At 50.0% G+C, this 12,118-nt stretch overlaps 7 protein-coding genes across 7 annotated transcripts; 5 read left to right on the forward strand and 2 right to left on the reverse strand.

Moving 5' to 3' along the window:
• COCCADRAFT_8040 (uncharacterized protein) lies at nucleotides 1-1,301 on the forward strand (the record flags this gene model as incomplete). Its single annotated transcript, XM_007717675.1, has 4 exons — nucleotides 1-236; nucleotides 295-583; nucleotides 643-897; nucleotides 948-1,301. 4 exons carry the CDS (start codon nucleotides 1-3, stop codon nucleotides 1,299-1,301), a joined length of 1,134 nt encoding a protein of 377 aa, XP_007715865.1.
• Nucleotides 1,302-2,103: 802 nt separating this feature from the next.
• Nucleotides 2,104-3,534, reverse strand: COCCADRAFT_8041 (uncharacterized protein; the record flags this gene model as incomplete). Its single annotated transcript, XM_007717676.1, has 3 exons — nucleotides 2,104-2,296; nucleotides 2,354-3,430; nucleotides 3,482-3,534. The coding sequence occupies 3 exons, from the start codon at nucleotides 3,532-3,534 to the stop codon at nucleotides 2,104-2,106; spliced, it is 1,323 nt and encodes a 440-aa protein (XP_007715866.1).
• Nucleotides 3,535-3,982: 448 nt separating this feature from the next.
• Nucleotides 3,983-5,600, forward strand: COCCADRAFT_8042 (uncharacterized protein; the record flags this gene model as incomplete). The annotated part of the gene is made up of 2 exons (XM_007717677.1): nucleotides 3,983-4,004; nucleotides 4,081-5,600. 2 exons carry the CDS (start codon nucleotides 3,983-3,985, stop codon nucleotides 5,598-5,600), a joined length of 1,542 nt encoding a protein of 513 aa, XP_007715867.1.
• A 313-nt stretch (nucleotides 5,601-5,913) lies between these two features.
• COCCADRAFT_8043 (uncharacterized protein) lies at nucleotides 5,914-6,617 on the forward strand (the record flags this gene model as incomplete). Its single annotated transcript, XM_007717678.1, has 2 exons — nucleotides 5,914-6,038; nucleotides 6,092-6,617. 2 exons carry the CDS (start codon nucleotides 5,914-5,916, stop codon nucleotides 6,615-6,617), a joined length of 651 nt encoding a protein of 216 aa, XP_007715868.1.
• Nucleotides 6,618-6,859: 242 nt separating this feature from the next.
• COCCADRAFT_8044 (uncharacterized protein) lies at nucleotides 6,860-8,559 on the reverse strand (the record flags this gene model as incomplete). The annotated part of the gene is made up of 3 exons (XM_007717679.1): nucleotides 6,860-6,976; nucleotides 7,037-8,309; nucleotides 8,357-8,559. The coding sequence occupies 3 exons, from the start codon at nucleotides 8,557-8,559 to the stop codon at nucleotides 6,860-6,862; spliced, it is 1,593 nt and encodes a 530-aa protein (XP_007715869.1).
• A 1,216-nt stretch (nucleotides 8,560-9,775) lies between these two features.
• On the forward strand, nucleotides 9,776-10,771 carry COCCADRAFT_8045 (uncharacterized protein; the record flags this gene model as incomplete). The annotated part of the gene is made up of 2 exons (XM_007717680.1): nucleotides 9,776-10,071; nucleotides 10,120-10,771. 2 exons carry the CDS (start codon nucleotides 9,776-9,778, stop codon nucleotides 10,769-10,771), a joined length of 948 nt encoding a protein of 315 aa, XP_007715870.1.
• Nucleotides 10,772-10,991: 220 nt separating this feature from the next.
• Nucleotides 10,992-11,474, forward strand: COCCADRAFT_105571 (uncharacterized protein; the record flags this gene model as incomplete). The annotated part of the gene is made up of 1 exon (XM_007717700.1): nucleotides 10,992-11,474. The coding sequence occupies one exon, from the start codon at nucleotides 10,992-10,994 to the stop codon at nucleotides 11,472-11,474; it is 483 nt and encodes a 160-aa protein (XP_007715890.1).
• Between the last annotated feature and the right edge of the window lie 644 nt (nucleotides 11,475-12,118).

Below are 12,118 nucleotides of genomic sequence, written 5' to 3' on the forward strand. Positions count from 1 at the left end.
ATGTCCGCACCTGTCGACAGTGTCACCGCCCAGATGGCCACCACCTCCCTCACCACCGACAACACTGCTCCCGCACCCACCACCACCACGGAGAGCACCGGCGCCCAGCAGCCCACCGCAGCCGAGGACGAGGCTGTGCGTGCGAGCGCCGCCGAGGGCAGGCGACTTTACATTGGAAACCTCGCGTATGCGACCACCGAGGGGGAGTTGAAGGACTTCTTCAAGGACTACTTGGTGTATGTGGGCCCGCCTTCTCCACATGACGCCACTACCTTAAGCTAACACGCTGTCCAGCGAGTCCACGACCATCCCCACCAACCCGCGCACCTCGCGCCCCGTCGGCTACGCCTTTGTTGCCCTCTCCACCCCATCCGAGGCTGAGCGTGCTATTGCTGAGCTCAACGGCAAGGCCATCCTCGACCGCAAGGTCTCCATCCAGCTTGCTCGCACTCCCGAGGCCCACGCTGAGGGAGCTGGCAGCGGAGCCGAAGGCAACACTGGCGAGGCTCGCCGCCGCACCTCCACCCGCGGACGTGGCCGCGGACGTGGCCGTGGAGGCCGTGCTGGACGTGGAGGACGTGCTGTAAGTACCGACAATAATGACTGTATACTCGTGGACACAGACTAATCATGTTTGTCAAGAAGACCGACGCTGAGGGCGCCGAGCCAGCTGAAGCCTCCACTGAGGCGGCCCCTGCCGAAGCTGCTCCTACAAATGTACCTGGCCAAGTTGCCCCCCTCACCGAGACTACGAACGAAGCGCTTACAGCAAAGAAGGGCGCCGAAAAGGCCGCTGCTCCCCGCGAGCGCAAGCAGCGTGGTCCTCCCGAGGATGGCGTTCCCTCCAAGACCAAGGTTATGGTTGCCAACCTGCCTTATGACCTGAAGGAGGATAGGGTACGTGTTCTCTGAAACCTAGGATTGGGCCTATACTTACCAAACTACAGCTTCTCGAGATTTTCAAGGACTACTCACCTACCCAGGCCAAGATCGCTCTCCGCCCCATCCCCCGCTTCATGGTTAAGAAGCTCCAGGCTCGCGGTGAGCCCCGCAAGGGCCGTGGTTTCGGTTTCGTTACCCTCGGCTCCGAGGAGCTCCAACAAAAGGCATGTGCCGAGATGAATGGCAAGGAGATTGAGGGCCGTGAGATCGCCGTTAAGGTCGCGATCGACTCACCCGGCAAGGAGGACGACGCACCAGACGCGCCCGCTGAGGGCGAGGCCCCTACCACTGAGGCCACCACCACCAACGCGACCCCTGAGAAGGTTGTCGAGAACCCTCCCGCTACCACCGCAGCTTAGGTGGTTGCATCAGCCTAGACGCATGCTCCCCTCGCCGAGCCGTGTGTGGCATTGCAAGGCGATGTGGATTTGTGCTACGAAGAGTTCTGGCCTATGGACATCTGCCATTTATCATGATAGAGACATATAGGCTAGAGCCTTCATCATGTTAGTTCGTTCGAGTTGTCGGTTTATATCCGCAAAAAGTGGGGATTCGGAGTTCATCAGGGCACGGTGTCTATGGTGGACTATTTCGGGTTCATTACGGTTACGGAAGACTGAGTTAGCTAGTCCGAGTTATGAGATATGGGTTCAATGAATAAAGAAACGAATACAAATATACGTATAGATGGATTTCTGTGTTCCTGTTGGATCTTTGAAGCTTGGGAATCACAACGTGTATGATATTCTCTGCGTTCGCTTGTGCGGCTCTTTAAGAATTCATCTGTGAGATTGATTGTTGTTTTTGTTGCTATCTACAGAATACGCATTGTTTACCTTGGCATGTTTACAGAGAGCCAGTTGTTTGATTGGCTTTGACATAAGTACAGGCACTCAATACGAGCTATGGCTGTTTGGAGAAAAGGCGCAGGAAACATGATCACGTGATGACAACATTGGAAACTTCTATCTTGATTGGCAAAAAAGGAAACAAAAAAAAATACGGAACAAGGTAACGTAATACAGACAATACGTCAGAATTGTGGTATCATGGTGAACCTATGCGCGCTTGCCTGACCACCAAGTTGTGGTAGCAGCATCAGAGAGCAATCGTAATGCGAAACGCCAGCGTATGCAATTTAAGAAAAAAGAAGGCAGGATGCTAATGGCCGTGGGAATGAGCATGGCCTATTTGCGTAATAAGGGGAAGTAGCATGCCAAGCATGACGATGCTGACGTCTGTCTTGGACATGCGGTTGGATCCAGAGTAAGCTTCCATGTAGCCGTTTGCAGTCGGGTCTTCATGGGCGTGCTGTGAGGCTGTTGCATCGGCCATGGAGTGCATAGCGACGTATCTGTTACGTTACTGTTAGCAAAGAGGGAAATACAAACTAAGTGTGAATCGAGCTTACAGGAAAGTTCCTCCAGAGAAGCAGAGTACCCAGCCCGTTGCCCACGTCAATCCCTCATCGCCTCCCAGGTGGTTGCGTCCGAACATGTGGACAATGGTCCAGGTAGCCAGGGCACCAGCAGGGGCTGCTAAGCTGAAGAAGGCGAGGTGAGTTCGTGCCTTGCGCTTGGATAGGCCTTGTTTGAGGAGAACGGATGTAAGTCCGAATGCAGCAGGTGCCTTGTGGAGCATAATGGCAAAGAAAATGACAAGAGACAGAGATGTAGACTCAGCAGTCGACGAAGCGCCCAAAGCAATTCCATCGGCACAGGCATGGACTACGAGACCAATGGTGGCTGCTGGTGTCTTCTTGGTAGGTGGTGGGGGAAGCCCAGGTGTTGCCAAGGGTGTAACAGCGGCGCTCTGCATGCCCATTCCGTTCACACTCAAAGACGAAGAATTGTGCGGTCCACGTGCTAGGTTGGAAAGAGAGATATGCATGGGCTGGTATTCGGGTTGTCCAGAGGCCAGGGCTTCGGGGAGATGTTCGACCAGGAACATGAGAATGTAGCCGAGGATCAACGCGACTCCAATGTATGCATGCGGGCTCGATCCGTCGTCATGGCCAGCCTCAGCATGGCCATGGGGCTTCTCTTCATCCTCGGGTGCGTGGACACGAGTATGCCCCTCCTTGTGGCCTTCAGTCGAATCATCGTCTCCTCCCTTTTGCGGATGTGGGTCCTCCGTAGGCTTCTCCGCCTGCCGTGCGTATTTGGCCTTGTTCATCTGCAATTCAACGGCTCCACCAAGGTTCTTTGTTTCTACCTGGTCTGCCCTCTTCCATGCGGGGAATTCGGGCACGTGTAGTAGGTCTCCTTGCAGGCTTCTTGCTGATAGAATGGCAGGCTGGGCCACACTGCGCACACTACGCGAGTGCGCATGCGTTTTCATTCCTGCGCTATACATGGTCTCAATGCCCTCGGGAATGATGACGATCAGCGATGTTCCCACTAGCACGCCGGTGCCAAGGAGTGTCATGGTGCGCAGTTGGCGGGTGGACAAGTTAAAGGAGAGGGGGAGGATGCCGGCGAGGAATGAGCTGGAGCCGTTAGCATGATCATTCTGTGATACTATCAATACATCTACTTACGCAATGCCCATTACTGTGCTCAGCGCGAGCAACATGAAGAGTCCGTCCCACATTTTGACAATGTATGGAGTGTCGTCTCCCTAAAAGCGGAGGAGCGAAGAGAAGGATGCGCCTGCTATGCAAAAGAAAAAAAGAGCGAACAATTTCAGCGCTTCAATCAACACTGCCCATGCCCCTCGAGTAGTCGGCCGTGTCAGTGGTGGGGGTTGGATTGGTGTGGGCGGTGTGGTTGGTCTGTTGTCGTGGACGTAGCCGCAACTTTCTTGAGGGCTTGGGTTCCACACTGGTCGGCAAGGCGCAGGGGCGGCCGTCATGGCGTAGGGCTGAGCTAGACGCGTCTCCCGTCGCGCTAGTCGTCTACCACTTTGCGCGCAAACTGCCTAGCACAACCACTCTCACTTACTTGGTGATACTGTTAACAGCACATCGCGAGGTCGTTTAGTATCTGCCGAGTGTAGCTGAGCCATTGTTTCTGTGACTCAAAACCACACATTTATCGCCATGGCGCTTGATCTGGATGAATGTACGTGCTTCGCGCAAAAGCTTCAGACAATAGTAGTCTTGACAGCTTGCATAACTCTCGTACTAACGTTCTCTAGGGGTTACCAACTCAAACGAATGTTTTCACCTTAATCTTTACCGCACCGCCAACGAGGACGGCCCTGAGCGCATTCTCGAATCCTTCAATCCCAGCTATACATACACCCTCATCGAGGAGAATGAGACCATCGCGGGGTACAAGAACCCCAGCATCGAGCTAGATTTCCGCGCCAACGACCTGAAGCCAAAGCTGAAAATCTCCTTTGACCAAGAACTTGACCTCAAGAAGATTTCCCCAGATCTAAACCAGGTGAACCTATCACCAGAGCTGTTCCGCGAGTACCTCCCAGATTCCATTGGCGATGCTGCGAGCGCGACTTCGGCCGACTGGAAGCCTCCTGGTGAGCTCGCCAATGCCTTTACTCTATACGGAAAGCAGTACGAGATATGGAGAGCCTCCATGACAGATACCGAAGCGCGGCGCATCTGGACAAACATGAGAATCTTGGCAATACTGTTTATCGAAGGCGCTACAACAGATGGCTTGGACGATGAGGAGACTCTGGATCGCTGGACGTTGTATCTGCTGTATGAGGTAACGCCGCTGGAGGACAAGACACTATCGCCCTACACGCTCGCCGGCTTCTCCACAACCTACCGCTCTTGGATCTTCCCCACATTCGAGATTGCGCGGGCTACAAAGCAGTTGCCATCGCCTGCTGAAAGCAACAGCGGCGAGACTGGCAAGTACACGCCACCTCGTCTACATCAAGACCCCGAGACTTTCCTCTTCACAGACAAGCTCGACCTTCTTCAAACGCCGTCAAGAGAACGCATCTCGCAATTCCTTGTCATCCCTCCATATCAGGGCCAATCGCTTGGAAGCCGGCTTTACGACACTATTTTCCACGATCTAGTATCCAAGCCCTTCATCTACGAGATTCCCGTAGAGGATCCTAGTGAGGCGTTCGATGCAATGCGGGACTACAGCGATATTACGTATCTTCGCACTTTGCCCGCATTCCAGAACCTGTCGGTCGCTTCAAATCTGCCCCCAGAATCCTTGAGGAAAGATTCGCCTATCCCGCGAGACCAAATTCTTGGCAACGGAACGGATCTCGAAGAACTCCGAAAGGAAACAAAGATTGTGAGCAGGCAATTCTACAGAATGGTTGAGCTGCATCTGTTATCGACTATTCCTCCGAACCACCGCAGTCGATCACGCATTACACGCAAAGCGAAATCGAGCAATGAAAACGATAGAAGATACTACTTCTGGCGTCTAGCCCTGAAGCACCGTATTTACAGCCAAAATGCCGACGCTTTGGATCAGATGGAGGATACTGCCGAGCGCGTTGAGAAGCTAGAGTCTGCAGTCGACAGTCAGCAGGAGGAATTTGAGGAGCGTCTAGAGGGCCTTGAGAAGCGCCAAAACCTGGCAGCTGATACCACATCTGCCTTGCCAGCTGGCGCGAGGGGTAAGAGGAAACGAGCAGTTGTGCTTGAGGATGACGAGGACGACGAGTGGGAGGATATGGAAGAGGCGTCTGTTGCAAGCTCAAAGAGGATGAGGTCGTAAAGAGTTGATCTGATGCTAGGAGTTGAGCTATGGTACCTGGTGCTTTGGACATGATTCGAACCCATTGAGGAAATCTCAGACTAGAATAGTGATTAATGACTTGGGCAGCATGCCCCTCTATATCGCTCTTTCACAAGTGCTCCCAAATACGGCAGACCGTACGTCCGGCGATTGCAGGCTAATCTCCGCGCGGGGCAACCTAGTACCCCACGCCCAAATTTTGGGAGACTAAACATTCACACGACCAGCATCACAACTTAGAAGATATACGAATAACACCGCTATTCAAGGGTCACATAATCCCACTTCCACAATGCCAGACCGACAATTCAACCTTACCGTCCTCATCTCAGGCAATGGCTCCAACCTGCAAGCCCTCATCGACGCATGCGCATCTGGAGCACTGCCAAACACTCGCATAACACACGTCATATCAAAGTAGGATGGCTTGTGTGTTTGCAAAGTCAAGTCTGACTAACATGCATTCGCAGCCGTAAAGCAGCATACGGCCTCGAACGTGCCGCCAAAGCCTCAATACCAACAACATACCACAACCTCGTTCCATACAAGAAGAAGCACCCAGACGCCATTGACACGGCCCGCGAACAATACGACGCCGACCTCGCGAAAATCATTCTCGACTCGAAACCGCGCCCCGACCTCATTGTATGCGCGGGTTGGATGCACATTGTCACTCCGTCTTTCCTCACCCCCATCGCCGCCGCCAACATCAAAATCATAAACCTGCACCCTGCACTGCCCGGCGAGTTTGCTGGAGCGGGCGCGATCGAGCGGGCGTGGAAAGCTGGAAAAGAGGAGGGGCTGAAGAGAACAGGCGTTATGATTCACGAGGTAATTGCCGAGGTGGACGCTGGCGAGCCAGTGTTAACAAAAGAAGTGGAGCTGAAGGAAGGGGAGAGTTTGGAGGCGTTGGAAGAGAGAATTCATGCTGTGGAGCATGGAGCTATTGTGGAGGGGACGAGAAAAACGCTGGAGAAGATTGGTCGGGGAGAGTGAAGGGAAGATTATGGGATGGATGTATGATACCCAAGATGTGAAATGTTAGGATGAAAATATATCATGACAATTCAGTGAAGGAACTTTGGGGAGTTGATGCCGAAGAAGCTTCCCGCATTTAGCAAAATCCAGCTCGCCTCTTCCACGGCAAGACTCGTGGTCCGACACTCTCTATATGTAAGCATAGAGTATCTCCATCCCACCACTACCTACACTCGGCCTGGCCCTAACCTTACCCCTGCCTACTCTTGGGTATCCCCGTATGCACTTGCCATCCTACTTCTAATCATTTCTGCCTTCGCCACTGATCGGGGGAGCACATCACAGGTAAATTCCTTCGGTGCCAGCTCGATTCCCGGCTTTAGTTGTCAATAAGCGTCAGCATTGTATACCATTCGATTGGATCTCATGTCACTTACTCTTTCATATGAATCGAGATCGTACCCACCGGTCCCTGAATCATCCTTCTCGAATTCAAATGCCCAAAGGAAGCTCATTATGGTCAGTGCCATGTTTTGGCGTGCCAGTGCCTCTCCTGGGCATGCTCGGCGACCAGCTCCGAATGTAAAGTTGTTCCGAAACCCTGTCGTGTCGACGCCCGGTTTCGTGCCAAACTCCGTCTCAAGGAATCTTTCAGGTCTGAATTCCTCTGGGTGGTCGAAGAAATCTGGGTCATGGGAGATACCATGCACATTCAGGAATATTGTGGAATCTTTGGGGATACGATAACCTTTGTAAAACACTTCTGCGGTACTAACATGGGGAATAGCAACCGGGGCTGACGGTTTGTATCGGATGACTTCGTCGACGATGGCGCGAATATATGGGACATTTTCGTAGTCTTTCAGCCTTGGCCAGCGGTCAGGACCTACAACTGTATCTATCTCTTCTCGCGCTTTTCTCTGAACTTCAGGGTAGTTGATCAGTGCGATGATAAAGGAGTGAATAAAAGTTGCAGTTGTCTTCACTCCAGCGTCCATCAAAACCGCGCCTATGCCAATGATTTCGTCTCGAGTCATGCCAGATTTGGCCTGATCCGATACCAGTGATTCCATGTAACATCCTGTAGAATTCTTGCTCTCGACTGCCAGCTCGCATTGCGCAAATAGGGAACCATATAGCTCATCCCTAACGGCACGCGCTTTGTCCGCGAGCCGTTTCCAATATGCCCATCGCTTAGGTACGTATTGAAGTGGCCAGAAAAGATCGATTGGAGGGTGTGCGCCAGGGTCCAGGGATTCGCTAAGAAGTTTAATTCCCAGGAAGTATTTCTCTGCAACCGAGCCTTCATATTTGGCTACACGTACGCCATAGACGTTCGTAAGTATAACCGATGCTGTTGTGCGGTAAACGTGGCGGTAGAAGTTCTTTGGATCTTCTAACATATCGTACATGCATTGCGAGATTTCGTCTTCTTGAGTTTTCAAATCTTTCTCAAGGCTGTCCCTGGTAAGAAAGTTGCGTACAAGTTGACTGCCACGCTTCCAAACTGGGTTTTCCATATTTTCTAGGAACATATTCTGGCCCCTTGTTACACGGTGGGCGATCTTGGATTGGGGTCGATTTCCAGTACGAGCGCCATTGGTTTCGAGTACATGTTTCACAGCTATTGGCGAAGAGATGACGATTATAGTACGATTAAATATCTTAAGTGAAAAGATATCGCCATACTGTCGAGTCCATTCCAGAAACCTAAGACTGTGAGCTCGAAAACCCTCTTGGCAAAGATCAATACATACTTAATGTGAGGAAAACTAGTCGGGAAATCCAGAGCGTTCCCCAGAATAAGCGTCATATGTGGGCCTGGTGGCATATCTTTGTCACGGGCTCCCACATTGCGAAGCTTGAGAATCAACGACACTAGAAGCACAATTGCGATGCCTCGCAGTGGAATGGGAGGCAAGCTAGAGTTCAACTCAGCAAACACAGAGAGAAGTGTCATTGTCGCTGTTGGAGAGAGCAAGCATGACGGTCGCTGGACATGACACGATTCCTGTTCTCCAATATTCTTGGTTTGATTAGTCAGAATAAGGAAGGTAGCATACGGAATAGAAATAGGCATAGCTCAAGAATCCTTTCAAGTGGTACTACCTCTTGGAACCTAAATAGCCGGATAAAAGGCACGCCAAACACCAGCCCAAATCACGGCGAATGTCACCATAAACAGTGTTGTAAAACCCGTAAAGTATGATAAGTTTTCCTACTTGTATAATGATTTATTGACTTAACTACAATAGCTAAGTAGTGTGTGGTGTGGGCGTTATTAAGGAGTCGCGCTGTTGTGGTAGGGGCACTTTTTGTCCAGCGATTTCAATTCCCCAAGAGACTACGAGTTTCTTTAAGGATAGAGCATTTCGTTTTCTATTCTTTCCTGGATCCTCTATTTAATCATTTCTATCAAAATCATCATTGCAAGTGCCGACAATACTGCAGTTGTTTGCTGGAAGCTTAGTACGACACTATACCATGGGTTGTTATTGACTCGAATGCTTGCGCAGTTCCCTTTTTGTTTTCCTGCAGTTCTCAACTGTCCTTTCTAGCTACTCACAGTATCAGACTGGGGAACAGTTCATCTGCCAAGTCGTATGACCGCTTCTTGGTTGAATTGCTTCATTGAATTAACTCAAAATCGCAGTTAGCTAGAGGATTTCCAATCAAGATATAAAATCTTAAGCTCGCTGGGTTCATCCGTATATTGGATCACGTCAGTGTGTAACCTTTGTGCTGTAATGTTTTGGCAATTCTGATCGATAAGATCACGTGATAGACAAAACAGTCCTGTTGCAGGCGCCCATTGATCAATCAATCCAAATCTAAAGTCCCCGAAGAATGGATTCTTTGCTTCCAAGTCTTTACAATAAGCACTGCACTTCCTTAGAGAATTAGCAAATCAATATGAGTGTTCATCTGCTATATGTATAAAGTCCGATCTCTGTGACTTATATCACTTTGCGATCATATAGTGTGGATGTTCTCATCTTATTACTTAAGCTCTTCTATCAATGATGTCACTTCCATCTGGAATCTGTTGCCCCCAGGGATGCCCCTTTCATGAATCAGTCCTTCTCAAACTCCCTGATTTACTTCCACTGTCATTGTTGAGAGGGACAGACCAAGAATGGCCATGCACATCTGTTGCCCATCCTCTTGAGAAAAGAATGGAGATTGAATCTCTCGATTTGATCAGAAGCTTCAAGAGCATGTCTGAGAAGAATATGGAAAAGTTCGCCAGATACGGGATCATGACACTGACTGCTTGGGCTTACAGACGCTCTGATGCAGATCATTTCAGGCTTGTCTCAGATCTGATGCACTTCTTCTGGATTATTGACGATCTCACTGATAACCAATCACTGCTCGAGAATGAAAGTCAGGTTGCGAACTTGAAGCGCATCCTAGTAGATCCTACCTATACATCATCGGATGATGGAGTTCTGGAGAACATGTGTAGATCGTGAGTCTACGCAACGATCATTACTTTGATCTACTAATATTCGATTAGATGGTGGAACAATGTCCTAGAAATACTCGAGCCTCCTTCCACCACGAAGGATCTGTTCGTGCGCCATTTTATATGCTATTTTGATTCGGTTGTGGAAGAAACACAAGATCGTGAGACAGGCCGTCTGCGCAGTCGTACCGAGCATTTCGATATCCGTCGACGTAATCTTGGGATGGTGCCTTCAATGGACTTTGTTTGCATCCGATTTCATCTTTCAGATGATATGATCAACCACGAAGTCATTCAGAGGATGACAATCACCACCACTGACCTTATCGGGATTGCCAACGACATTTATAGTTACAATGTTGAGCAGGTCAGTGGCCAGAAAAGCGTCGCTTGTAATCTTGTCGATGTTGTACTGCGTGAAAGAGGAAGAGGCGTGCAAGATACAATGGATGTCATGGGAAAGATGTATCGCAATCTCTTTCTTTCCCTTATCGATGACTACAATCATCTCACGACATTTCAAGATACCGAGCAAGATCGAGTGCTCAAAGAATACGCACTAGGCATGTTGGATAGGGTTGAGGCCAACGTGGAATTTTCGCTTGGTAGTCAGAGATACTTTGGATTAGAAGCTGGTTTGGAAAGGACAAGGGTTGAACGTATGGTTAAGCTCTTGCCACATAGGGGATATGTTACTGTATGAACTAGTGTAGTCCTCGCATAATCAGATTAAGAATCTGAATTTCTCTTTATGCCCTTCAAATTTTTGACAGTGCCATTGGAAGTAATAATACTGATTTAGTAGCGTTACTCGGCGAACTCCATCATCCATAGCGCGCAATGACGTCACTAACAACCCGCGCAAACATCTCTTCGCAAACATCCTCTCTATTACAATTGCTATCCTTAAACAAACCACCACCATGTCATCCATAGCCTCTGATCCAGACAAAGAGATAGATGCGCGCTCCACCTCTGCGCTCGCATCAACCCGGCGTAATCTACGATACCTATACGACCCCAAAACCGCCCCCAACGTCGTTTCTTCGCGGCGCACACGCGCACTCCTACGGGTCCTACGATCAAGCATAATTTTTGTTTTCTGGCGAATAGTCCGATATGCCAAGTACGTTGCGATTGGGTCTCTAGTGGCAACGGTGGGCGCAGGGGCTTTTGGCACGTTTGTTAGTGGTGCGGGGTTTGTGCTTGCGCCTACGGGGATTGCGGGCACAATTTTTGCTGCAACAGTATGGGGAGTGGGTCGGTATGCAGTTGGGAAGGTAAAAAAGAGGTGGGGGGTGGGCAGGGGTTATGAGGATGAGGAGGAGGAAGAGGAGTTGCGGGAGATGAGGAGGAAAAGAACGGATGCGAGGATGGAATATGGCGCAGAGGCTATGCCTTGGTAATGAAAGTCCTTCAGTTGTTAAGAGGGTGTTAGAGGTTGTTGGCTTGTCGGAGTGGTTTGTATGCTACAGTCCCTTGCCTGTGGACAAATCTGAGATACGGCATTGGACACTTAATCACAGCACCTCTTATCACTGTCGCATACGAATCGTCGGCACCATCGAGGCATATGCGCTCATGTTTCTTATTTCCTTGTCAAGAAAAGGGGAAGGACGAAAACGGAATAGAGACACTCGAGAAATGCAGCATGGTGGCCAAAAGCGTCTATGGATACCGAGAAGAGTAACCGAAATGTACGTTTCATTCATCAGGAGAATATTGTATCAGAAAGTCTGGAGGTCCGCAAACTGGTGGTGGACAGGTCATCAAACCGAAACAAGCCAGACATGAGAATAACCAGTGGTTGAAAATGACAGCGTCAACGACGAAGCGCTGTGCACATGGGTATGCTCGTAGACGCCCACCTGACATTTCAATTTGTAAACATCTTACAAGCTGTGTTTTCAGTATAACGTGTTTTACAAGCGAGCGGCGCGTACAAGCGAGCGGCGCACCCCACCAACTTTGCACACCTCTCTCATCTTATCATACCATGGCTCCACGCAACGTTACTCAAATAGTATCAAATGAAGCAGATGTACAGCTT

The sequence above is a fragment of the Bipolaris zeicola genome, assembly GCF_000523435.1.
Source record: "Bipolaris zeicola 26-R-13 unplaced genomic scaffold scaffold_191, whole genome shotgun sequence".
Taxonomy (NCBI): domain Eukaryota; kingdom Fungi; phylum Ascomycota; class Dothideomycetes; order Pleosporales; family Pleosporaceae; genus Bipolaris; species Bipolaris zeicola.